Source organism: Mus musculus, chromosome 14 (assembly GCF_000001635.26).
Source record: "Mus musculus strain C57BL/6J chromosome 14, GRCm38.p6 C57BL/6J".
NCBI lineage: Eukaryota > Metazoa > Chordata > Mammalia > Rodentia > Muridae > Mus > Mus musculus.
This window is the reverse complement of record NC_000080.6, coordinates 34,343,323-34,369,165: the sequence shown is the minus strand read 5'-3', so window position 1 is coordinate 34,369,165 and position 25,843 is coordinate 34,343,323. Positions and strand designations below refer to the sequence as shown.

Below are 25,843 nucleotides of genomic sequence, written 5' to 3'. Positions count from 1 at the left end.
ACAGTGGCCTGAGACACTTATCTCCCACCCAGCCTGTGCAATAGGGAGCAGGGGTCAAGAATAGCCCAGTCAACCTGCCCCTGAGCTCCTGAATCCAGATGGGTGAGTCGCAGGCTTCCACTGCTGAGGAGGAGGGAAAGAACAGAGGGCCAGTGGTCCCATGGATGGGAGGAAGGAGGCTCAGGGCAGTCAGTGTGCTCCCAAACATACCTCCTCCCACAACGCAAAATTTCAGGAACATGTGCCTGCCCAGGAAGTGTGCCTGCTTGAGAGATGTGCCCACCTGGGAGCTCTCTGGGGTGGAGGACGGGCAGCAGACCTGGGCCTATTAAGTCTCGTACCTCCCAATGCCTTTGCAGAGGTCTCTGCTCCCCGAAATCCCTGTTCTGGACTCAACTGATAAACAGCAAGGTCAGCCTGCTCCAGGAAGACCTACAGGCACCTGCAGTGCTCCCAGCCTTTAACCTCAGTCCCAAGCTCTGGGCTAACCTCTGGAAAAGAAAGGCCATGCTCTAGTCCTAGGCCTGTTCTTACTCAAGGAGTCCCACTCCCTGGCTCCTCCTGCAGGCCTTCTGATGTTTAACCTTGGGAAAATAAACCTTCCAACCTCAGCTGCTTTTAGTTAACTTCTGTTAGGGAAATATTACTTGGGGGGTGCGGGTTACCCCACCTTAGATCATTTAACACCCAAATAAAAGACACAAAAGCTTTATATTTATAATAAGCCTTAAAGCACTAGAGCCAGGCAGATATCAACCCTCTGTGCTATTTTGTCTACTTCCCTGTCAATAGCCCCAAGGTATTACTTGACATGCTCCACCTGGACAGCTCCTATTCCAGTAGGCAGGACCCCCATAGTTATGTGCTCATGATCCATGTACCCCATGAGGATGTCTCCCTCCTCCTTCCTCGCTCTTCTCTCCTCCCCCCACCTGCAACCCCCAGCCAGGTAACTGAAAACTCATCTACCGCTATCTATTATTGCCCAATCACAAGCTTTAGCATTTTATTCACCAATTAATTTGGGGAGCAACGTTGCATAGCATCCCTTGGTGTACGTGAGGATCCCCTCATTGGGGGTAACCAGATCTTAGAGTATGGGATTTGAATACAAGCAGCACCAGACCAAACTCCTACAAACTTCCTTCTCTCTCTCTTTTTTTTCTCTCCTTTTTGAAAGTTAAATATTGACTGGGTTTGTTTAGTTTTTACTTATGTGTATATGAATGTATTTGAGAGGAGGTTTGTGCACACAAGGGTAGTGGCCTCAGAAGTCAGAAGAGGGTGTCAAACCCCTTGGAGCTGGAGTAGAGGGAGGCAGGTACGATCCACCTTCACGGATGCTGGAACTTAATCTCCAATTCTGTGAAAAAGCAGCACATTCTCTGCTGAGCCGTCCATCTCTCCAGCCTCCCCATCTTTACATAAATGGAACCTTTCTGTTTGTTTGTTTGTTTGTTTGTTTGTGACAAGGTCTCACTGTGTAGCTCTGGCTGTCCTGGACTTGCTATGTAAACTAGGCTGGCCTTGAACTCACAGAGATCTGCCAGTCTCTGTCTCCTGAGTGCTGGGATTAAAGGCATGGACCACTATATTTATGGTTTATTTTTATTATTATTTTTTGATACAAGATCTCATATATCCCAGACTGGTCTCAGACTTACCATGTAGCTGAAGTGGACCTGAACCCCTGACCCTTCTGCATCTACCTCCAAGATCACAGCAGTAGACCTCCATGCACAGCTGCCTTTTAGGGGTTTTGGTTTGCTCTTTTGAGACAGAGTCTCACTCAGTAGTCCAGGCTGGCCTCTGACTTCCAGCAATCCTTCCTGCCCTCGCTTCCCAAGTGCTGGCATTACAGATAGGAGCCAAGCTGGGCTTTTTTGGTTGACTTTAAAAATCACTAACTTGGGGCAGGTAAGCTGGCTCAGTGGATAGAGAGCTTGCTGCTAAGATTAATGACCCGAGTTCAATCCCTGGAACTACATGATGGAAGGAAAGAGCTGATTCCTGCAAGAATTCTAACCTCCACATTCACATTGTGCTACACATGCGTGTGATCTCTCTCTCTCTCTCTCTCTCTCTCTCTCTCTCTCTCTCTCTCTCTCTCTCTCTCTCTTTCTCACACACACACACACACAAATAAATAATGCTGCTCTCAGGAGTCAGAGGCAGGGGAATCGTGAGTTCAGGGTCAGACTGGGTTACAGAGAGGTCTTGTCCTGAAAAAGAAAGAAAGAAAGTGAATTAAGGGAGGCAGAGGCAGGCGGATTTCTGAGTTCGAGGCCAGCCTGGTCTACAAAGTGAGCTCCAGGACAGCCAGGGCTACACAGAGAAACCCTGTCTCAAAAAACCAAAAAAAAAAAAAAAAAAAAAAAAGAAAGAAAGTGAATTAAACAAATCACTAAACTCGACTGAGCGACACAGCAGACCTCTCCCTGATTTCTGCACCTGGCCACATGGCTTACAATGATGACAGTCACCTAGGTTACTTTGGGAATCTGGAGGCCACTTTCACTAAACAAACTTTACAGGGCTTGTCAAAGTATCTTAAGGGTGACTGGCACGTGTGTCCCCTTTGTCATCTCTACTTTTAGGTCATGCTTTAACTATGCAGATAGATATGTTAGTCAGTTAAGTAATGTTTGTTTAGGACTAGCATCAAAGACTGACTTACCAAACTCTAGAATCCCTCTCCTCGCCTTTGGGATCAGGGACTTCTCAGGGCTGCTGGGCCTGGAGTGGCACCCACAAGTGTCCAGACACCCAGCCTTTCCTTACCAAAGTCCCAAATCTTTTCCTTTTTTCTGAGAACAAACAAGCTTGAGTTAGCAGGGTTTTACTCCAAGGGCCTAAACATGTACGTACACACACACACACACACACACACACACACACACACACACACACGCACGCACGTACATACGTCATGCAAATGAGCAATAGAAATACCCCTGCTAAGTGTCTATTAGAATCATCTTCAGCCTTGAGAGCTCCCATGATCGTCAGGTGGAATCCCCAAGGCAGAGGAGGGAGAAGCCACACCCACTGGGTGAGTGGTCTTCTGAATCCGAACTCAGCCCTTCTGTATTCTTTAGTTGCTTTGCCCATTCTAGTTAGGGTCTCCGCCTTCCCCATGAGGAACCCCCAAGGTCCTGCACGTGTCTCCACTCCTCCATCCCTCACAGCCTTTTACTCCCTATTTTCCTCAAGCCCCCATAATTCTGTCTGCTGACCTGCTCCTACCCTGTCCCTCGGCCGGGTGAGCTGGCTCTGGCTTACTTTTAAAAATCCAAATTGATGTTTAGATAAAGCACAGTCAGCGGGATTGACCCACTGCAGATGTCCTCAACAACCCAGAACTCCTCCAAGCCGTGGCAGCAAGGACACAAAAGACAAGATGCAGCAAGTAGAAGATGCCCAGGGTGTCAGTGAGCAGTGCCTTACCTGACCATCAGCAGCAGCACCTTCTTGAGGCACACTGACAGGAGCGGCAGGTCTCTGTAGTGTGAAATCCTCTGACATAGTCTCCCTGAGATGAAGGAGCCACGGGACACCTATCTGGGACAATGCTTTGGTGGTTGCTGAAGCCCATCTGAGGAGCCAAGCAGGTAACAGGTCCAACACCAGGCTATGGTAAAGCTTCACTGAGGTGGACCTCTGCCAGCAAGACCTCCACCTGCTGGGTCTCCCAGTACAAGTCAGATGGGACCAAGAGGTTCCCAGATCCCAATGGAATTTTTTGTTTTCAACCTCCTTTGGGTGGTGGGGGTAGGGTGGGGAGAAGCAACAGCTGTTTATTACTTTGAAGTGTCACCTGTTAGGCAGGTCCCAGCCTTAGTTTCTCACATCTAACTCCCTTATTAAGGAAACAAGCCAGGAAGGAGGGGCCCAGAGCTATAGATTACTAAGTGCTCTGGCAGCAGGACTCACCAACCTTCATTATCTGAGTGGCTCAAGGCAAGAGACTTTGAAAGACCCACAACCAACGTGAGGACTCCCTCACGTTCTGACTCAGGAGAGGCGACACCCCAAATCACCCACAAGAAACGGTCTTGCTGCAAACTGCAAGAGGATTTTTATTCAAGAGCGCTCTCAGGCCCACAGTCATACACCACGCAGGGGTAGAGGACCGTGGCGCCCCAGTAGCTGAGTAAGGGGGTATTTAAAGGAAGAAACCACAACTCAGGAAGTGGGAGGGCGATACCAGTTAAGAGTCCCAAGGAAGTGCAAAGTCACAAGAGTCGAAAGGAATACCTGGTAATTGTGCAGGTTATCTCTCAAGACAGTTTCTAAGAGCCCCTAACAATAGCACATTTGCATAGCGGGTTCCGGCAATGGTCAGGGTGACTTTCTTTGAATGAACACTCTTTGAACCTAGGAAGGGGGTGGGTGGAGGAATGTCGCTATCTGTTTTATGATTAGCATACCTTGGAGCAATGAGGCACAGAGGTCATATTCCCAAGCCTGGGCCTAAAGGCCTAGAATTTTGTTTTTAGGTTATACTTTCAACTTCAAGTCAATGCCCTAGGGCTAAGGACACTATCTTTTTGTTCCAAGAGGAGAAAAGGATGGCCCTATCCCAGAGGGCTGTACAGAAAAGTCTAGTGGTATTGGGGGTGGAGGGTGAAGAGGAGGGGGGTGCACACTCCTCACAGTCTCTGGTTCAATGTGAGATTTTTGGGGGAGCAGACTCTAATGAGATTTAACCCTGCACAGCTATGGGTCCCTAGGGCATTGCCCCCGTACTATGTCTTGCTTCCTTTCCCAGGCGTGGATAAGTGCTGCCAGGGACCCAAGGACCAGACTGCTAGCCAGGATCTGACAAAACTTTGCCCATCTTCAGCCATCAGCAGTGAGGAGACTGGGCACTTCTCTCCAGTCTGGGAACGGCTGAGCTTGGCCCGGAGCTCTGTTCAGCTGCTGTCTCCTTGATGTGCCTTTAATTAAAGCTACTATTATCCTTTTGGGTTCACTTCAGTGATTCCACCAAGCAGGGCCCAGCTCTTTGGCGCCGTTAGGGGCGGGTTTCCCATCCTCTCCGCCGCCTACTGCTCATTAGCTCCCCAATTCAAAGCTTCCCTTCTCCCGGAAGCAGACTGCACCTACAATGGGAATAACCTGCTCCCCGATCCTCTGGGGACTCATCTCTGAAGCTGAAGGAGTGCTTCTGGAGGCTGGGGAGAGGGGAACCTGCGCCTGGGGGTGGAAGGGCCCTCAGGCGACAGGAGGCAGTGCAGGCTACAGAACCGCGGGAGCTGCGGACCCGGCCACACCCTGCGGTGACTCACCCGGAGCGCAGTCCCTCAAGGAAGAAGCCTGTGCGCGGGGAACCCTGTGCCAGTGGCCTTGGAGTGCAGCGTCTGTGAGGCAGTGTGCTTGTGCGACCTCCCTTAAGCTCCCCTTTCTTCTCAAGCCAACTATAAATTTCTGGTCCAGAACGAAGCTGGACATTTTCGTCCGACAAGTCCCAGATTGAGTAGGGATCCTGCAAAACCAGGTCCCACCCAGCACTCAGCACGTGTCCACGCACGGGACCTAAACCCGGGGCGCGCCCTGCTGCTGGGTGACTCACAGATGCCACAGGGTGAGGCTACGCCTAGGAAACCTTTCATCAGAGACACATCCGGGGAGACCTCCATCCGCCTCCCTTCCCATCTCCAGGCCTTTTTGAAATTATTGTTGCCGCCCGAGTAACACCATTCCCCAATTGGCACATAAAGGGTTTACCACTTCAGTTAAAAAAAAAAGAAAGAAAGAAAAGGGGGGGGACGGGACGACACGGGACACCATACCCTTCCCAGGTCCTCCAAGATTAAAAACAGCCTCCTTTGCAAACTGGCTCCAGGCTGGCCCTGAAGGTCTTCCTCAGCCTGCCAGTTGAGGGCAGTATCTCCACGAGCTCAAAAAGGCCTTTGCTCTGGGTTTTCTTCACCCTCCAGGCTGGCACCCAGACTTGGATCCATGGGGCTGACTGCCCCTCCCCCGCAAAGAATACCTCCTCAAGTGTGCAGGAGCCGATACCATTACCTCCAGCTCAAGGAGAAAGCTCTAAAGTGACGTTTCGGGCTGTCGGGGATTTCTGGTATCTCCAAAAGACCTCACCAGCAGGAACTAGTGCTGGGTCGGAAACAGGGGCCAAGAGCTGAACCTAAGATGTCGCACTGTCTTTCTGCTGTTTCTCCTTCTCCAGTGTGACTCAGGGATTCATCCCTGGCGGCCCACGTGGTTGCGTCTTACCTGTTCTGCTTTAGGCATGGATGTGGGGCCCAGTTCTTGCTAGGAGAGGACAGGTCAAGTCTGTGGGCTCAGAGGGCTTCTAGGAAAAGTTTTTGGTGACACGTTTCTGAATTAGGCTTTCTGTTCCAGTTGAAAGCTAAGTCTTCCCATGCTAGCTGCGCTCCAAAGCCGAGCACTAGCTAGCCACCTGCCCGCTGTCTCAGGCCTTCCCTTTCTGTCTCAGCTGACTAGCTTCCACTTCAGTCCCCTCTCGATGACCACCTGGTCAAGCTCTTCTTCAGGTGCCGTGGCCCAACACACTCAGCTTTGAGGCAGGATCTCAGTGCATAGATAGCCCAGACTGGCATTTAACTCTTTACCTTCCTAGGTTCCCACCTCCCCGGTACTGGGGTTACAGGCAAGTCCCTGACAGCTTCCCAACCTTGATTCCCTTTAGACTGCAAGCAGGCAAGAGCAGAATTTCCTACTTGCCAATCTCTCTTCCTTCCCTTGCCCCCTCTTAGCCCTCTCCTTTCTACTTTGCATGCCACTGCCCAAACCCAGCCACGCCTTTATTCTTGACTTAGATCTACAGCTGAAGATAGTAAAAGCTTCGGGTCCCTCCTTAGGCTGAAGTATTTTCTGCTGCTTCTTGATTGGGTGAAGTCGTTCCTCCAGAGCTGTTTTCAAGACTGAAACACTGATAAGCTATCTGGGATCTGAGACAACGATATTTACCACTGGGTAAAGGGCCCATAAGGAGCTATAATATTCCAGTATGCATGGCATGTTTTCTTTCTTTCTTTTTTGTTTGTTGGTTTGTTTTGAGGCAGGTTTTTTTTTTTGGTTGTTTTTTGGGTTTTTTTTTTTCTGTGCAGCCCTGGATGTCCTAGAGTTCACTCTGTAGTCTAGGCTGGTCTTGAACTCCCAGAAATCCACTTGCCTCTGTCTTTTTAGTGCTGGGATTAAAGATGTGTGCCACCACCACTACCACCCAGCTGGCATTTTCTACTTTTAAAGATATTAGATGTTAAGAAAGAAAGGTGTGGGTATACAGAGGTGCCTCTGCAGTCACCGCTCTTGTAGAACGCCTGGGTTTGGTTCCCAGTACCTCGTGGTGCCTCACATTTATCTGCAATTCCAGTCCAGGGAATCCGGAGCCCTTTTCTCACCTCCAAGAACACTTCATACACATAGTACATATACAGGCAGACACATGCAGGCCAAACACTCACACAACACAAAAAAGAAATATACAGTTTTAGTCAGGAAGGGCTGGCTGTGTACCTCATAGACCCTAGCTAGGCACAGTCTCTACATCACCTGCTACATCACCCTTTGCCTTTAGATGGGAAGTCTCACTAAGTTGCCCGTGTTTGCTGGTGGGGATTTGGTGTTCGAGGGAGGCCTCTTATGTAGTAGCTGGAAATAGAGGCACAGGCTCTGCAGCCTGGATATCCTGCGTTTTCAATGAGCCTGGCAGGCTTAGGAGATAATTTGGCACTTTGGTCTCAACACGGCCCCCACCCCTATCCCCCACTCCCCAACCCCTGTTTGGTTTTGGCTATGCACACTCTCTCCTATTGTAATAATGCACTTGACAGCCTAGTTCCCTGATCTGCTTCTACTGTGTACACAGCTACCCCTCTCCAAATGCACTTACCAACCTCAGAGCCCCTTGCCCTCCACCTGCAGCTAGCTACATGACCTCCCATCTCTGAACAATAGTTTAGGTTTCCCCACCCTCAGTAACACTCAAATTTAGACAATTTCTATCCTTTCCAGGTATGACGATACAAGGGCCAATCTGGCCTGACCTAGTTTTGAGTGTATGTGCAGCGAGACAAAGTTGTGTCCTTTAGTAACCTTTTAGGGGCAATTCCCTAGTTATCATTGTGATGCATTATGGGCAGGACATGTTCAGTAAGAAGAATGAATACAAGGCCTAAGCTGTCAAAGTAGAAACTACACGCTAGAAGCCAGCCCTCTTTCTCTTGAACCCCATAAAAGGAAGCCCCACTCAACGAGCGGGGTCCTTGAGTGCTTTCTTTTCTCTTCTTTTTAAAGATTGATTTATCTTATGTATGTGAGTACACTGTTGCTCTCTTCAGACACAGCAGAAGAGGACATAGGATCCCATCACTGATGGTTGTGAGCCACCAGGTGGTTGCTGGGAATTGAACTCAGGACCTCTGGGAGAGCAATGAGTGCTCTTAACCTCTGAGTCATCTCTCCAGCCCCCTTCCCTGCCTTGAGTATTTTCATTCATGTGGCCCACATTCTATTTGGACTGTTGCCCCTTGCCCTTAATCTGCAATATCACTTTGCTCTAAATAAAATGATTTTATCTTGTTTCATCTGCAAATCTGGGAGGATTTGCAAATCCCAGAAACACTTGACCCATACTGGGACTATGGGGAACATTAAGTGTTATTGGTGTTTGTTGATTTTGTCAAATACATATTACAGGAGGCCTTGTTTTGAAGTAAGCGCCGGCAAAGACCAGGTTAAAAATTAATGAAGGACCGGTTGTGGTGGCCCATGCCCTTAATTCCAGCATTCGAGAGGTGGAGGTGGGGGCAGGGGCGGGGCTGGGGGCTGGAGCGGGGGTGGAGATCTACATAGTGAGTTCCAGGACAGCCCAAGCTATGAAAAGAGACCCTGTCTCAAAAAAACCAAGTCAAACAAAAAATCAAAATGGAATCACTTTCGCTAAAGTTCCTTGGAACCAAGATGAAACCCTTCTGTTTATCTGTCCCTCCCAGAGGACTGGACAAAAGAAACTGCAGAGTTACCAAAGAGGCCAGGTTCAATTAGCAAGACAATGAAGGTCCTCTACCTTAATCTTTGTGGAAACAAAGAGGCAACCTGGAGTAACTTCCTGCTGGCTAATTATTTCATGGTATTCTGTAGCCCTGCCTAGGTGGGAAGGTAATCTGGTTGTCTGGTTGGTTTTTTTGAACAGGGACTTGTGGATTCCAGGCTGGCCTGGAGCTTGTGTCTTTGAATGTCTAATCATCTTGCCTATACCTGAGTCCGGAGTGCTGAGATTAGAGGTGTGGGCCACCATATCTGACTTGGGGCTTCATGCACACTAGGCAAGAACCCTCCCACCTGAGCCCCGCGGCCAGCACAGATCTGTGCTTTTATTCAGTGTGCCATCCCTGTCACCACTACTCTCTGCATCGGTGGATTTGGCTTTTGTAGACTAAACATACAAGTGAGGTCATTCAACATTTGTCTGTCTACACTTTGATTGTTTCACTTAGCAGAATGTCGAGGCAAATGGCAAAGCCTGCTTTTTCAAGCTGATTAACATTGTGTTGTGCATACATAGTAAACTCTTGTTAGCTACTTTTTGTTGCTTGGTTTTAGTTGTTTGGTTGATTCTGTTTGTTTGTTTCTTTCTTTCTCTTGAGACCGAGTCTCACATACCCGTGCTAGCCTTGAGCTCATTATGTAGCTGAGGCTCGACTTTGAACTCCTGATATTCCTGCTTCCCGAGTTCGGGACTGCAAACTTGCAGCATCACACCCAGCTAAGACACCCTTCCTTGACGGACATCTGGCTGTTTCCATCTTGACTATTGTGGCTAATGCTGCAGAGAACATAGGGGTATGGGTATTTTTTGAGACAGCCTTTCCATTTCCTTTGGGTCTGCAGCAGAAGGAACCAGGATTATATCTTCCTGGTTTCAGGATTTCAATGAATCACCACACTGCTTTTCACAGCAGCCGTACCAACTCTGAAATTAGGCTTGATACCGGCTTTCTTTTCTTTCTTTTGTTGTCCCACACAATTCTAAGGAGGGGAGAGAGAGGCGATTTAGAATTAAGCCACTGTTTCTGGAAGGATAAGCTGGTATTTTGATCCCCTTCCACACCCACACACTCTCTACCAGCTCCCCTGGACTGCTCTCCTGGGCTGCATTACCTGGGCTCCTGACTCTGAGCCTAACTGAGACCAGTCAGAGGGAAGGAAGATGCTGGCTGGAAGCTGAAGAGGTAGCTATTTTCTCAGCAGCTTCCCCATTGTGGATGGTTTAGATGTGTCCATGTTTCTGGGATGATGGCGGCAGCTTCTGTCCCTTGACTCTTCCACAGCCACAGCTCCAGGAGGCAGGGATCTTATGTCCCCCCGAGATATCTAGAGAGATAATAGTTGCTATAATTCCTGATGATTAGTGTCCCACTGTCTGTTATTGTTTGCCCCTGTGAATGGTCCCTTTCTGAGCTCTCTGGTTTCCACCAGGAATCTTGCTGATAGCCTGAATATGTGTAAGATGACACAGCCTGTTGGGTGTAGCTTCCTCTGGTGACCCACAAGCCAGGTCTATGAGAGTCTGGATGAACAAGGCTCTGCTATGACTGGGAGGACTCAGCATGTGCAGGATTTGTGGGTACAGTATACAGTACAAAAACTCAGATCTGCGAGCTGAAGTATGAGGCAGCGGAGGCAGGATGGACGACCACCCTTTGGATGTTTTAGACAGACATGAGACAGCAGTCTCTGTATTTAGCCACCCAGAGTAAATATTTTAAAAAGAGCACTGGTGTTTGCTAAGTTGGCAATCGGTATTTAAAAAATCAGCTTTCCTCGACTTGATGATTCAGCCAGCAGGTCCTTTGCCAGACTGGGTTGCTGAGCAAATTCTGCTTGGAAAATTGGTTCACTCCTGTTAAAGCCAGATTCTCTCTGACCCAGGGAAGACTAGACTTGGCCTGCTGGCTCAGGATAGGTTTGCCTGGGTGTCTGTGTTCAAGGGTTGCTCCCCTGGAGTGTCTTCCAAGATGGGGCAATGGAGGGCAGACTCTCCCACCTGAGGTATCTTCAGTCTCAAGCAGGTGAGGAAAGCTACCCCGTGACACAGAATCTGTCATGGTTAGGAGAATCTTTGGCTAGAAAGGGATCCATTCTCAGGAGTCTAGAGGAGCACAGAAGACCTCTCAGGACACTCGGGGTGGCTTGGGAGACCAGGGAACAGGTCACAGTTGGAGTTGAATGACCAGTAAGACTGGACCAGGGCCAGAGCCATGGGGTCAGGGACCTAAGTCCATCTCTGGATGGTTTGGTCTCTCCTAGTCCCTCGACTTTTCCTGACATTTGGGGGTGTGTGTGTCTGGGCAAAGGGTAGTCGAGTGACATCACTGGAGTGCTCACCCAGAGACGCTGTCCTAGGAAGGGCAGTGTTCCTGGGCAGCAGGGCCTGAAGGGCAGGGGGAAGGAACAGCACCTTGGGCTGTGTGGGCTGACTTTTGACAAGGGTCTGTTGGGGCTAGTGAGCTTCAGAGAGGAGAGCCAAGCTGAGAACAACGAAGGGTTTATAGGGAGGGGTCCAGAGGCCATTCTAAAGCTGGCAGGGGAATAGCAAGAGAGGACCCTTATGAGAGTAGGGGTCACATGCACTCTCAATGGAAACAGGGCCTTTGATGGTTCCAAAACTATCTCCATGCATTTTGAAGCACCCCCCATCAGTACACTCCTTTCCCAGCCTAACACCCCAAGTGGAAGGAATACTCTGGAACTTTGTCTTGAGTGAGGAAAGTAGGGAGGACTGGACTTACTTGAGTTCCAGGGACCTTAGTTTCATGGTCATTTTTGCAGCCATGAGAGTATGTATGTATACACACACACACACACACACACACACACGCATATATCTCCAGTTGTACGAGTAGCAAAAATCACATATTTGTGTTCTTTTCTCTCTTTTAAAAAGGTCTTTGTGTATATGTACATTGTGTGTATGACTGCAACAGGCATGTGTGTGCTGTGACATATGTGTGGTCAGAGGACAACATAGGGTATCAGCCCTCACCGGCCACCTTGTTTGGGACTGAGTCTCATATTTTTCCCCACTGTACATACCAGGCTAGACAGTCCACAAGCATCCTGTGGTTCTCCCGCCTCTGCCTCCCATCTTCCTGGACTAGTTGTAGGATTATGGACACTCCATACTGGAGCCGGCTTTATGCAGATCCTGGGGATTTGAACTCAGGCCCTTAGGCTTATGTGGCAAGTGCTCTGCCCACTGAGTAATCATTTTCCCTGCCTTCTATTTCTTAAGAAGGGCTCTTCCAAGTCACCTGTCTGTCCACGTCTGCCCCAAGGAGATAGCAATGATATGGATGGGGCTTGGCTATGTGACCGGAGGTCCTGCTGCCCATAGCACCCTTTAATCACAGTCCGGGTCTACCAATACCACACAGGAATGTGGGAGGACCTCAGCTCTAAAGGGCATGGGCTATGAGGGCCCTTCGTCTGGTAAACACTAATTAAGTCGTGTCATACCTAGCAGGGCAGGTTTGAGGGATGAGAGAGGCTTCAACAGGGAAGAGATGTTAGCCATAGTCTAGATTATGTAAATAGGGACATTGGATGACCTTCTGGCCCTGGCCCTAGGTCAATGGAGTCCATATCCCTCATCTCTTTAGCATCAAGGGGTCTAACATCCCAGCTGCGCCTTGGTCCCCTGCCGTAGTGAGCAGGGCCTACTGTCTAGAGGAATTTCTTGGATGAGCAGGAGGGAACAGGTATTTGCAAGAACCTGTGTACTTGACCCACTGACTATCAATGACACAGCCAGGAAGACATAGCTATCCCATTTTATAGATGGAGAAACTGAGGCTTTGTTTGAACTAGTGATTAAGGGAGGTAATATGTGGAATGTGGCTTGAGGAATCTCTGCCTATCCTGAGTAATGAGGGAGGCACCCTGACCCTCTGTATCCGACACACCAGGAAACTGTAGAACTGCTCCTAGGGGGAATTCTAGTTAAGACAAGTGGCGATGGGGTCTTCTGCCTCATTGTCTAGGATATGGGAAGTGAAGTGGCTACGGTTAAACTCACAGATTTCCCTAGAAGCTGCCCCCCCCCGCCCCAGGGTACAAAGCGGCCAGCATGTCCCCATGTGCTGGCTGCCCCAGTCCTGGGTAACCCGGGAGCTAAGATGAGAGAAAATCAGCTGACTGAGCCAGGATGACCACATGGGTCAATGCTGTGCCCTCCAGACGGTCAGGCAACACTCTGAGCCCCCTGTCTAGGGGCGACTACTTGGCTGTTCTGCTGGGGCAGGGTCCTTGGCAATGGGACCACTTGTGTCTGGCCTCAGGGGTGCTTTGGTGCTAGGCTTTAGAAGGCTGACTAGGCCACAGACAGGACTCTTGACAGGCACCCCAGAGGTCTTGACATCATGCACACAGCAGTGCCCAGATTTAGAGAGCCTAGATCCCAGCTAGGACCTGGCAGAACTATTGTTCCCAAGTGCTATCTTCTCGAAGAACATTTGAGCTCCTTGCCCTGGAGACCAGACCTGTTCAGAGATGACCTCTCTGGTTCTGCCTTTTATCTCTGCTTCACAGGGTCCTTGAAGAGGGGGTAGTGGGTGGGGGCTCATTGAAAGAAGGCTTGTGCACAGTACTGGGGTAGCCCCACCCAGGCTCTGACCTGACTCATCTGCTCAGCCTACTACTGGCTAGGTAAGGGCTTGGTGCCCTGGAGCCTGGCAGGCTGTGGTAGGCATATATAAAAAGCACGCTCTTCCAGTCTGAGGAGCAAGCTTTACCTGTCACTGTCTGCTGCCATACGATGCTGGGAGGCCTGGGGAAGCTGGCGGCCGAGGGCCTGGCCCACCGCACAGAGAAAGCCACTGAGGGAGCAGGTAAGGGCCTGGGCTTTCTATCTGCCCAGAAGTTGGCAGCAGACTCCTCCCTCTGGGTCTGTTGAGAGCTGATTCCAGCAGGCAGGCAAGGGTGTTTGGGTAGGCTAAGGGCCATCAGGAAACTTGACCTGCTGGCCCCACCAGGAGATAGCAAAGTCAGAGGCACAGAGGCTGGGGTAGTTGCTCAGAAAAGAGTCACAGCCTTCCCACTAGGGATTTGCTTCATGACCCAGGCTGAACTTGCTTGGAGGTCAGGAGGAGGCCAACCCCAGGGGTGGGGGGTGGGGGTGGGATCCAGGAGGCCAGCAGGAACCGGTGGCTTGGGTCCTTCTTTCTGGAAGCCTAGAGTGCCTTTTATGTCAGTATTGCTTATTTCAGGGCCTGAGGTTGTAGCTCGGTGGTGGAACATTTGTCTATGCAAGGTCCTGGATTTTTGCAAGAACCCTAAAGCAAAACGAAACAAAACTCCTGCCTAGTTTGATCAGTTTATGCAAAAATCTAGGAGGGTGGATTTTCATTTTCACCATGCTTTAAAGCTTCAAAGGTTCTTTTATTATGAAACCATGGAGGCTGATCCTGCTCAAAGTCTAAAAGGACGTTTCCATTTCTTCCAAGAACCTAGAACAGGGTTCTGCCGGCCAAGGCCTCCTGGTACATGGTCGTATGACTCCTACTTCAGGACACAGATAAACACCTGAGTCAAGTTGGCAGTCTCTTTGGACATGGCTGCAGCAGACACATCAGCACTTACTTCATTCTTAGCCCAGCAGCTGGATCTGACCCTCTTCTTCTTCTGTTTTTTTTTTTTTTAAGATTATTTATTTTATGTATATGAGTGCACTGTAGCTGTCTTCAGGCACATCAGAAGACGGCATCAGATCCCATTACAGATGGTTGTGAGCCACCATGTGGTTGCAGGGAATTGAACTCGGGACTTCTGGAAAGAGCAGCCAGTGCTCTTAACTGCTGAGCCATTTCTCCAGCCCCTGACACTTCTTATTCCTTCAGCCTTCTTAGTTGTGAGGGACACAGCAGAGGAAGGTGGTATTAGAAGCAGTTCTGGATCTGAAATTTGGGTTCAAGCTCCCACAAAACCTCCCAGAACCTGGAGGTAATTAGGGGTATCCTCTTCCAGGAAGGGCTGCCTTGAGGAGCTTAGCTTCTCTGAGGGTGTCCAGGTGTGGCTGAAGCAGGACAGCCAGCTCTTCCTAGCTAACAAACTAGCTAGCTAGCTAACTAATTGACCATCAAACCTACTTTGGCTCAGGCCTCCAGTTGGCAGAGGCTGGCTGTTCTAGGTATCCATGCCTTTCCTGGCTGAGGGGAGGGGCATGGAGGGCTTTGTACATCTCCAGCAGCCAGGGGTCTTGAGGGGCTATGAAGAGAGGCAGCTAGGGGTTCTTTTAAGTTGTCTGTCATGACTGGGGGTAGCATGCCAGAGTCTTATTGTCTAGAGGCACCCAGGCCATCATGAGGGAAGCGGGCTTACATATACCTTCACTCTGAATTTGTCCTCTCTTTCCAGTTCACGCAGTGGAAGAGGTGGTGAGCGAGGTGGTGGGCCACGCCAAGGAGGTTGGAGAGAAGGGTAAGGCTGAGGTTGCTTGGAGATGGGAGATGGGAGCATGTAAGAAGGAGAGAAGCGGGGAAGGAAAGGACAGAGGGCTGCATGTAGGTCTACAGTAGAGTACTTACCTAAGTGGTTGAGTCCCCAGAATGGGAACAGAAGTAGGGAGGGAGAGAATGAAGTAGGCAGGCAGGGAGCCAGGGAGGGAGGGAGGAAGCCCTTGTGCTAGCCTTAATCCTTTTCTTGCTCAACTAGACCTAGCCCTGCCCCAGATGTAGCACCCTCTCAGCTGGGATGCAATTATCTGTACATTCTCCCCATATGCAATTATCTGTAGGCTGTACCTTGTGTTAGGGCTCCATCCAGGCTGTTTTCTCTGCCGAATGTTAAGAAGACAATACCGCAAAAAAGTGTCATGGCAATCATGTATTTAAATATGTATTTACTTAAAACTTTACTCTGTACGTGTTACGCCATGAATAGAACAGTGTACCTAAATGTTACCTCCATTCTCTACAACCAGCGGAGTCCAGCTGGACGAAGGGCTTACACTTAAATATATGAATATATTAAACAGTTAGGCTGTAATTCTTTAAGCTAAACAGCTAGAATGAAATGTCAGGAATTCATCGGCTCATAAACAGCAGAACTCGCTGTTTCTGTAGCCAGTGGAGGAGCTTGCCTAGGCTCCCAGAACCTGGGAGAATGAGGCAGGAAGATTGTGAGCTTGAGGCTAGCTTGGGTTACATAGCAAGCATTAGTCCAGCCTGAACTATAGAGCGAGACCCTCACTCAAGACCAAAGAGGCAAAATAAGGAAAAGAAAGAACTGTGTTGCTCTGGGCCCTGAAGTCTGGAACCCCCAGTGGCAGCAGAGGAGCGCCTGGTGAAGTTGCCTCCTGGCTCATGCATGGTACCTTTCTGTCATGTCCTCATGTGGCAGAACTAGCTTGCTCTCCCGGGTGGTGCCCCTCTTGCTCACGAGGCTCCGCCTGCCCATCCCACTAAGCTAACCAGAGCCACGCCTCCCACCTCTTCATGGGAAGATCATGAGGAGGATTACAACATGGACTTTTGGGAACAGTGTCATAGAGATGTTAATACAATCTTAGAGAGGGGAAACTCTTTTTCACCGAGATTAAAAAAACAAAAAACAAAACAAACCCCAAAACATCCCAGTAGTCATAAAGAAAATATTAGATAAGTTTGTCAATATGAAACTTTATTACTTTACATAGGAGGGGTGGGGGCGGGGGAATGCAAGAAGCAGAGCAAACCGGAAGTTAGGTCAAAAGAAAGGCTACAGACTGTGAGAAAATAACAGAAACAATAATCTAATGTAGCCATCAACATAAAAATAGTCAAAGGATACAAACCTGTAGTTTCCAGAGGTGTGAGTAGCCAGTATACCCATGAGCTGTTAGTGATGCCTCATTCAAATATTAAGAGACGGTTTGAAAGCTGGCGGGTGGGGGTGGGGGTGGGGGTGGGGGTTAGAATGATGGAAGCACTTTGTCCTTTGTGTGTGGGGGGAGGTGCTGTTGCAGGGTTGACCCCATAAGATGGCCTCACCTCACAGGCAGGGCTCTCCTGCTGGAAGCCCACAATTTTCTTTCTTTTTTATTCTGTTCTTCTCCAATAGCCATTAATGACGCCCTAAAGAAAGCCCAAGAATCAGGAGACAGGGTGGTGAAGGAGGTCACTGAGAAGGTCACCCACACCATCACTGATGCTGTTACCCATGCGGCAGAAGGCCTGGGAAGACTGGGACAGTGAGCCTGCCTACCAGCATGGCTGGCCCTTCCTGAAGGTCAATAAAGAGTGTGAAACGTGAACAGAGTCCTGAGTTTACCTCTGTTTGGATGGAATCGCTAGGCAAAATGGTTTTTGTCATGTTTGTTTTGGACACAAGGTCTTATGTGGAACTGGTTGTCTGGAACTCACTTGCTGTGTAGCTGAGTTACCTTGAACTCTTGCTCTGTTTGCTTGCCACCATCCTGAGTGTGGGACTATGGACAAATGCCACCAGGACTAAATTTTTTTTTTTTTTTTTTTTTTTTTTTACTGGAAATGCTGCACACTGCCAGCTTCCCTTTGCTGTAGGAGGCATCCAACACACCTGCCGGTTGTGGTAACTTCTCACCCCAATAAGCCTGTATATGAAACACACAACCTGGTTATTATATTTATAAGCTATATGCCTAGACTGGGCAGATCTATCACTATATTAATTTATTCCCCAGCTATGAGACCCCTTGCTATTTGCAGCTCCTCTGGGCCATGTGGTTTTGCTCCATCTTCCTTCCACCTCTTCTTCCTCCATTCCCTCTCCTCCTGCTCCCACTCTCTAAGACCTCTAGCCCCACCTTTCCCTTCTACTGCCCAATCACAGGCTCGAGCCTTAATTCAAACGGCGGCACCAGTGCAACCCACAACACCTGTCAGCTCTTGAATCAGATGAGGAATTATCATTCTAGCAAACAGTGTGTGTGTGTGTGTGTGTGTGTGTGTGTGTTTATGTTCTGAGACAGGGTCTCTCACTGGCCTGCAACTAGCCGAGGAGACCCGGCAGGCTGGCCAGCAAGCCCCAGGGATCTGCCTGTCTCCACCTCTGCGGCACTGGGAAGACAAGCAGGCATCAGCAGCATGGTGCTTTATGGGGTGGGTGCTGAGGACAGAGCTTAGTTGCTTTACCCTCAGATGCTCAGCACGCCCTTTACCTAGCCTGTCCCCTCACCGGCTCCACCCCCCAGCCTATGCTTGTGTAGAGGTATACAGGTGTTGAGAAGGCAAAGAGCACACTCACTGGAGCATCCTTTGGTTTTCCTTGCAATGGAAGATCAGGACCAACGGGGATTTAGAGCATAGCTGGGCTGCTTGCTCTGAAAGGCGTGTATGCCTGATGGTACTCGAGCCAGTTATTGAGGAAGTCCACTGTTTGTTTCTGGAGGCTCCTATTGGATTCCACTTGGAGACCTGTGGCCAAGACATAGGCAGTGGCCCTCCTTCCTCTCATGAGTGACTCAGTACTAAGGTTAAATATATGTGAGCCTGGATGTGAATGAACAGACCTGGAATATCCACACTCAGGAGACAAGGCAGGGATGAGGTCAAGCCTCAGCTATACAGTGAACCTGAGGCCAGCCTGGGCTACATAAGACCCGGTCAACAAAAAACAAACAGTATGTAAGTAGGCAACATTTAGAAGTTTGGAGACAGAAGCTGGGTGTGGTAGTACATGCTAGAAATTCCAGCCCTTGGGAGGTGGGAGGAAAGAGGCTGGATTTAAAGTCAACCTGGGCTACACGAAAACCCTCAAAAATAAGGAGGTGCTGGGGACAATGTAGGCAAAGTGCTTGCCGTGCAAGGTTGAAGGCCTGAGTTTGAGTCCCCAGCCTCCATGGCCCAGAGGTATGGGAGCAGAGACGGGTGCATCCTGGAGTCTTGCGTGCCATCCACTCAAGCTGGAAGAAATGGTGAGCCACAGGTCCAAAGAGGGACAGTGGCTCAACAATCAAGGTGAAGTGTGCCATGGAAAAAGACACCTACACCAGCCTCTGGTCTCCACAGGTGTGTGGGCTAGTGTACCCTGCACACGCATGTGCAACATACATGTGTCACATAACACACACTGGTGATACACATTTTGGGGAACATAGATTAAGAGAAATTCTGTGTAAAACTATGATTTTTATTTATCCTGCTGGAAGCTATTTGCTTTTAGCAGAAATGATGAGAATGAGGAGAAAAGTTTTTTTTTTTTTTTCCGAGACAGGGTTTCTCTCTATAACCCTGGCTTGTCCTGGAACTCACTTTGTAGAGCAGGCTGGCCTCGAACTCAGAAATCTGCCTGCCTCTGCCTCCTGAGTGCTGGGATTAAAGGCGTGTGCCACCACCGCCCAGCTGAGAAAAGATGTTTTGGTTAAAGAATAGCTCTTGGTTTTTCAAGACAGGGTGTCTCTGTGTAGCCTTGGCTGTCCTGGAACTCACTCTGTAGATCAGGCTGGCCTTACAGAGATCTGCCAGCCTCTGCCTCCCCAGTGCTGGGATTAAAGGTGTGTGCTCCGATCCCCCTATCCCCCCAACCCCCTCACCCTCTCCCTCCCACTCCCCCCCCCCCCCGCCCCTCCAGCTAAATTGGTTTCTTCTAAACCTGTCTCACAGATTTCTACAGGGCATTGATTGGCTCCTGATGACTTCTGAATTTCCCCAATCCAAACCCAAGCTTGGAGGGCTCAGGGCAGTATGAGGAGAGACACAAACCAGAAAGGTGCCAAAGGGAAAACACATCCACTACGGCATGCTCAGGGCAGCAAGAGCAGGATAGCAAGAGGAACACCCCTGGTAACTAGATACCTGTGCAGTCTGGGAAATGAGGCTGTGCTTGGAAGGCTACCAACCATCCTTGGCTAAAGGGAACACCTATCCAGGAAAGGGAACAGTCCACGTGGCTACAGAGGAGGAAGGGCTGGGGATGTAGCCCATTGGTACAGTGCTTGCCTAAGACCGGCGAGGCTCACCCAGGCTTGAAAGGACAACCAGGGGAATGTAAATACACTAAGTCAACTAAGTAAGCTCCTAAGTACACATGCAGAGCAAGTTCACTTTTCATTTCATAAGACAAATGACATATAAGAAAAGCATAGCCGGGCAGTGGTGGCGCACGCCTTTAGTCCCAGCACTTGGGAGACCGAGGCAGGCGGATTTCTGAGTTCGAGGCCAGCCTGGTCTACAGTGTGAGTTCCAGGACAGCCAGGGATACAGAGAAACCCTGTCTCGAGAAACAAACAAAAACAAAACAATCTGTGGGAATATGAGCAATTCTTTAGCACTGTATATTTCTCTGATGTTTGATTTTAAGAGGAAACTAACGCAGCTGTTTTAAAATGCAGTTGTGGAGGGCAATACTAGCTTCTTTCAGATGGTTCTCTCCTGCAGTGCTGCTGAGCGTTCCCCCCTTGGAAAGAGTGACTGAGCAGCGTCTGGAAGCAGAGCACTGCTTACACCCAGGGTAGACTCCGAGCAGGACAGCTGCCTAACAGGCTACAGAGGCAGGCTTGCACGGGCAAACTTGCATGACACATCTCATGTGAACTAGACCACAGGCTGTGAGTTAGAGAAACAGTGGCATCGTTCTAGCTTAGATGGATAGTGATGGCTCAGTAGATAAAAGGCTTGCCGAGCAAGCCTGATGACCTGAATTCAATTCCTGGAACCCATGTAAAAGCACGGGGACAGAACAAACTCCACAAAGTTGTCCTCTGATCTCTGCAAGCACACCATGGCATGTGCGTTCCCTTGCCCCACAGTAACAATAAAATATTTAAAAAATTGTCTAACCTCCAAAAATAGTCAAAAGTGCTGCCCACACCTTAATTCACCCCCACATGGCCATTTCCGAAATAAGCACTTGTTCTGTCTTTCATTTTCTCCTATGTGTAGTTGGCAATGTGGGGTGTGAAGTCACTGTTATCAAAATAATGGTTGTGTCAGCAAAAACAGTGTGCTGTAGTGTTCAGCTTGTCTCATTCTAGCTCATCCTCTGCTCCCCTGGTTCCACTGCAGCCTAGAAACCTAGCGAGGGGCTATTACAGTGAATGTTCACAGTCCCGAAATTCAGCACTATAAAGGCCCAAGTACGGTTCCCAGATGTTCAAAAAGGCAGGGAGACCTAAGGGCTAGGGTTGTAGCTCAGTGATAGAGTACTTGTTAGCATGTGCTAGCTCCCGAGTTTCATTTAGAGCACCACAGAAAACAAGCAGGTTCCTGATCTAGAGACTTGCCATTTTATGGCTGGGCCACACGCAATAGGAAGGAACACCCATGCCAGGTTGTCTTTATTTCTTCCGATGAGCAGCTCACTTTACACTAAAACTCTTCATTGGGGGCAGCTGCCGAAACCACTCAGATGTCATCCTTTAAGTCGGTGGCTGCTGTTTGGAGAAAAAATAGAAACTTCAGTGGGAAAGCTGGGGAATGCTAGGTCTGCAAGGTTGGCACACTTGTGGGGTCTTCTGGGATCTAGAGACTCCTTGTGCAGGACTGTGCACAGACGAAGGACAGACCTGAGAAAACCCAGGGCCCTCTGAGGGTTTGGGCCCGATGGTTGAAGACGATCTTCGGCCTGCACACAGCACTCCTTGGCAATGAAGCCTTACTAGCTCTAGACGAAAGAAATCTTCCTAATGACTGACCGCCAAGCTGAGTAAGTAGAAATGTCAGTGACACATACGACAGACTTCAGGATCAGTCAGAAAGGCCATTAGACAAGGGTATGAACAGTCTGATGGAGCTGGCCTCTGGTCCCCTGGAACACCACTGCATGTTTCAGTACTTTGTAGATGTCCCAGGCAGAGTGCAGTTCAGAGCCAGGGTACTTGCAAGTACACCACTAGCCGCTGTTCCTACAGCTTACTGTTAGGTGTACGGGTGTTTTTGCCTGTATGCGTGTACATCATGAGTGTGCCTGGTACCCCTAGAAGCCAGAAGTGGGAGTTAGGCAGTTGTAAGCCATCACGTGGGTCTTCTGAACAGCTAGTGCTCTTAACCACTGAGCCATCTCTGCAGCCTGTCCTTTGGATTCCCAACTCCATAATCTTTGCCTCCCTCGCCTCACAGGAAGTTACTATAGCTTTTAGGGTTGATTAAACCTGCTGGCCACTCAGCACGCTGTGAGGCTACTCGAACACACAATCCTTTTTTTTTTTTTTTTTTTTTAAAATATTTATTTATTTATTATTATATCTAAGTACACTGTAGCTGTCTTCAAACACACCAGAAGAGGGTGTCAGATCTCATTATGGATGGTTGTGAGCCATCATGTGGTTGCTGGGATTTGAACTCAGGACCTTCAGAAGAGCAGTCAGTGCTCTTAACCACTGAGCCATCTCTCCAGCCCCCTCGAACACACAATCCTAATCTTTAGTGTAAAAGGTCTCCTCGGCCTAACATAATGTTCTTCCGCTGGCCACAGGATTAGATAGATGGTAGCTGTGAGGCCTGAGGATTCCCTGGATTTTCTGAGCCTTTCTTAGTAACCCAGACAGTGCTTGCTTGACAGCCGTTTCACTCTGGCTCCACGGATATTCAGTGGCACTGTTACTGTCACTGGTACGCACCTGGAGACACCTAGCATCTCTGGCACTTGCACAGAAGCAAAGCTGGTTCCTTGAGCTGTCTCTCTTCTTCCTAAATTAGCTCTTAGAGACTGAACCCATTTGGTCACGTATAAGCACCTGAAAGTAGATGTGTGAGCAAACATCCACAAAGAAGTAGTTAGGCGGGCTGGAGAGAGAAGAGCACTCGTTGCTCTTGCAGAGGTCAAGAGTTCAGGAAACCACATGGTGGCTCACAATCATCTGTAATTGGATCTGCTGTCCTCTTCTGGTGTGTCAGCGACAGTGCACTCATACATAAAATAAGCGGTTAGGCAAGTAGCTGTGGCATAGCTGAGGATGACTGAGCACCTGATCCTTCTGCCCTACCTCCCTATGCTAAGATTAAGGTGTGTGTGGCACGGAGGAGGACTGAACCTAAGCACTCTACCACCCCGTCATGCAATCACTCTTTCCTGTACTGCTTTCCCCTTTCCCTGACAAGGTGTCACACAGGCTATGGTGGCTGAGGATGACCCTGACTTCACGGGCCCCCACCACCCACGTGCTGGAATTAGGATGCTTCTGTTCTCAGTAAGTAATGGCCTCACTCTAACTTACCCCATCCCATCCTCAGTCTGCCCGCCGTCCCTTGGTTCTAATCTGCTCTCACCTCCCCATACCACTCCAGCTTAGAAAATGCCATTCACCCTCTCCTTGTCCCACATGTCCCCACTTCTTTCATGCCATTTACACATGCATGTGCATATATATTATACAGAAATTATATATTATATATAGTATAGAAATGTAAATCAGTGCGCAAGTGTTTTTAAATAAAAAATACAACTACTGTATGATCCACTCTAGGGACACCCAAGGAAGTCTAAGTGGACACACCAGAGACACTTGCGATTCCATAGCCATCCATAGAGAACTTCTTTTTTTTTTTTTTTTTTTTTTTTTTTTACAAAAGGGTCTTTATTTATAAAAAGCCAAAGGGGCCCCTGGAGCAACAGGACAGGAGGCAGGCGGCTTCTCAGGGGTCAGGGGCATTTGGACAGATGCGCTTGAGTGGGGGGGCGCCCTCCGAGTCCTCTGTGTCACCCTGGGCTGCCTCAGGGACAGATGGCACTGGCTCAAAGACAGGGTAAGCTTCGGGGGCCTCAGCTTCTAGCAATTCTGGAACAGGCTCCTCCTTGGTCAGCTTTGGGGGTTCATCAGTACCGCCTGCAGGTGTCCCCCCTGGATCTCTCTCCTGACCCAATTGTGGGGGCTGAGTATCTTCAGTAATCACTTCTGGGGGTCCAGTTGGTGATCCAGGGCGGCTGGGCTGGGGCGTCCCCATAGAGAACTTCTAATCTGAAAAAACTTCCATGCTTTTATTTCTAAGATACCAGAAAAAGGCACACTGGAGCAAGAAGCAGGAGGATCAGGAGGCGTTCAAGGGTAGCCTCAGCTAATAACTTTGAAGGCAGCCTGGGTTATGTAAGACCTTGTTTCAAACAAAAAGTGCCAGAAATCACAATAGTATATTAGCTTTACACACTACAGCCTCTTCCCAGGAAGGTAAAAAAAAAAATTCCAGGAATAAAATTTGAAGAGCTTGTTAACAGAAAGCAGTGACATAGACAGTTATGAAAATTTCTGAACCTCAATTACCGTTTTATATTTACTAACAGATTATTAAATATGAAAACACAGAAAAGAAACATACATTTTGGAAAAGGTAGACTTTTAATAACTGCTTTTATCACCAAGTTAATCATGCAGTTACAAAGTAGTTAGAAATTTCTGAAAGGGTACTGTTAAAAAAAAGCGTTCATCCTTATATAAATAATGTCTGGTACTTCTGTGGGACATTCCTGTTCAAAAGCCCTGGCCAATAACCCCCCAAACAAAAGTCAAGCCCAGGCAGGCAGTCTCTAGCCTGCTGCTGGTGAAGCGGTGAGCAGAATGCAAAGCCTTGGAAGGGGACACACAGGTTGAGCCTGGCCACTGGCTCGTGCTCGAAGCCTGCCAGACTCCAAACAGGGAGCCCAAGTCTTTTTTTCTGGGACACTCGATTTGAATTATGGTTCAATTACTCAACAGAATAGACCTTCAAATGGGAAGAACAAGTAGTTTTCATGGTAAAGTGGTTACTGTACTCTCTGGACTGCATTACCAGTTCCCAAGAGTCCCTTGTCCCTTGCAGGTCTGAGGAGAGCGCCCCATAGTGCTACTTTATTTCTGCTGGACAATGATGCAGGGCCAATAAGCTACAAGTGATACTGTTTTATAGTATAAAAAACTAGCTTCTTCCATTTCTTCTATTTTAGGTGTTCACTGCTTGAGTAAAGGTTAGGCTTAAGTGGTTGAAGGCAATTTATTACAGCAGCATGTACTGGTTTATTCTGAGAGAATAAAATACATGAGACATAGCTTTTATTTTTGTTTGCAACTTAGAAAACTGAGTTATTTTTTTTTGATGTAAAACCACAATAACTCATTTGAGGACCATGCCACCTTTGGAAAACGCCACACACCTACTTCTTATATGTGTCGGAGTTCCCAGACATGTCAAGAAGTGACTGACTGCTCCTGACTCCTTCCCTGGCAACAGCACTGACTCTGCTGGGAAGGGCCCAGAGCAAGACAGCACAGGAGCAAGACTTTACCTAAAAGCAAACCACCTAACTGGCTTGGATACACGTGATTCCTACTTTTATACCATCAGCTTGTACATGATCCTCTAACTTAATCTCTTTCTCTTAAGGGGCTGATTCCAACTGACTTGTTCAGAACAGTGTCCGTTAACTAATGAGTCACAAGAACAGATTTCTATGGTTATATGGAAACTTGTGACAGGTCTGCAGAAATTATAGGTGAAGAGGTGGTAAAGAAGTCGGCTGTGAGCTGTCTATGTGAAGGTCACACCAGCTTCATTGTACACCTTGAAGACTTTCTCGATAGCATTGACATAGGCAGCTGTTCTCAGGTCCAATCCCAGGTTATACTTCATGGCTGTGCGCATAATTTGCTGGAACAAAGGGGAAAAGGCAGTGAGATCACCTGACTGAGTAGCAGGCTATTAACACAAGGCGCATGTGAGTCCTGGTCATCTGTCCCATGAGCAGGTAACACACAGATGGCCAATGACAAAAGACCACAACAGCAGCAATGTTTCTAGCAGGAAGGACTAATTCTCTGGAATTAATGTAAGTTGCTACTGTCCAGGGAACAGCAAGACCTTACTCCTCAGAACTACAGATGTGAATGGTTTCTCTGGCGGTTAACTTTTCTGTTATCTATTATCTGTAA

At 48.7% G+C, this 25,843-nt stretch overlaps 2 protein-coding genes, 1 long non-coding RNA gene and 1 pseudogene across 5 annotated transcripts in view; 1 reads left to right on the top strand and 3 right to left on the bottom strand.

Annotated features, from left to right (window-relative positions):
- Positions 1-1,594: 1,594 nt before the first annotated feature.
- Positions 1,595-4,039, bottom strand: Gm41131. The gene is made up of 2 exons (XR_874521.1): positions 2,678-4,039; positions 1,595-2,222 (listed from the first exon to the last, which is right to left on the bottom strand). It is a non-coding gene; the product is annotated as a predicted gene, 41131 (long non-coding RNA).
- Positions 4,040-10,826: 6,787 nt separating this feature from the next.
- On the top strand, positions 10,827-17,284 carry Fam25c (family with sequence similarity 25, member C). Of its 2 annotated transcripts, none has more exons than XM_030247990.1 (3): positions 10,827-11,063; positions 15,406-15,468; positions 17,089-17,281. In XM_030247990.1, the coding sequence occupies exons 1-3, from the start codon at positions 11,018-11,020 to the stop codon at positions 17,220-17,222; spliced, it is 243 nt and encodes an 80-aa protein (XP_030103850.1). In that variant the 5' UTR covers positions 10,827-11,017; the 3' UTR covers positions 17,223-17,281. The 2 variants fall into 2 exon arrangements, with proteins under 2 accessions (XP_030103850.1, NP_899101.1); NM_183278.2 differs by lacking the exon at positions 10,827-11,063 and adding an exon at positions 13,773-13,880 and having other exon boundaries at positions 17,089-17,284.
- Positions 17,285-23,479: 6,195 nt separating this feature from the next.
- Gm3219 (predicted pseudogene 3219) lies at positions 23,480-24,111 on the bottom strand (annotated as a pseudogene). The gene has a single exon (NR_027380.1). The product of NR_027380.1 is annotated as a predicted pseudogene 3219 (transcript).
- Positions 24,112-24,132: 21 nt separating this feature from the next.
- Glud1 (glutamate dehydrogenase 1) overlaps positions 24,133-25,843 on the bottom strand; it is a 34,307-nt gene continuing 32,596 nt past the window's right edge. Inside the window, exon 13 of the mRNA NM_008133.4 lies at positions 24,133-25,562. Within this exon, the coding sequence (NP_032159.1) occupies positions 25,443-25,562 (120 nt within the window). The 3' untranslated portion in view covers positions 24,133-25,442. The remainder of the gene's footprint in view (positions 25,563-25,843) is intronic.

Coding starts and splice junctions, on each gene's coding strand:
- Fam25c (NM_183278.2), top strand. CDS start 13,808: ATGCTGGGAGGCCTGGGGAAGCTGGCGGCCGAGGGCCTGGCCCACCGC. Junction 13,881..15,405: donor GAAAGCCACTGAGGGAGCAG/GTAAGGGCCTGG, acceptor CTCTCTTTCCAG/TTCACGCAGTGGAAGAGGTG. Junction 15,469..17,088: donor CAAGGAGGTTGGAGAGAAGG/GTAAGGCTGAGG, acceptor CTTCTCCAATAG/CCATTAATGACGCCCTAAAG.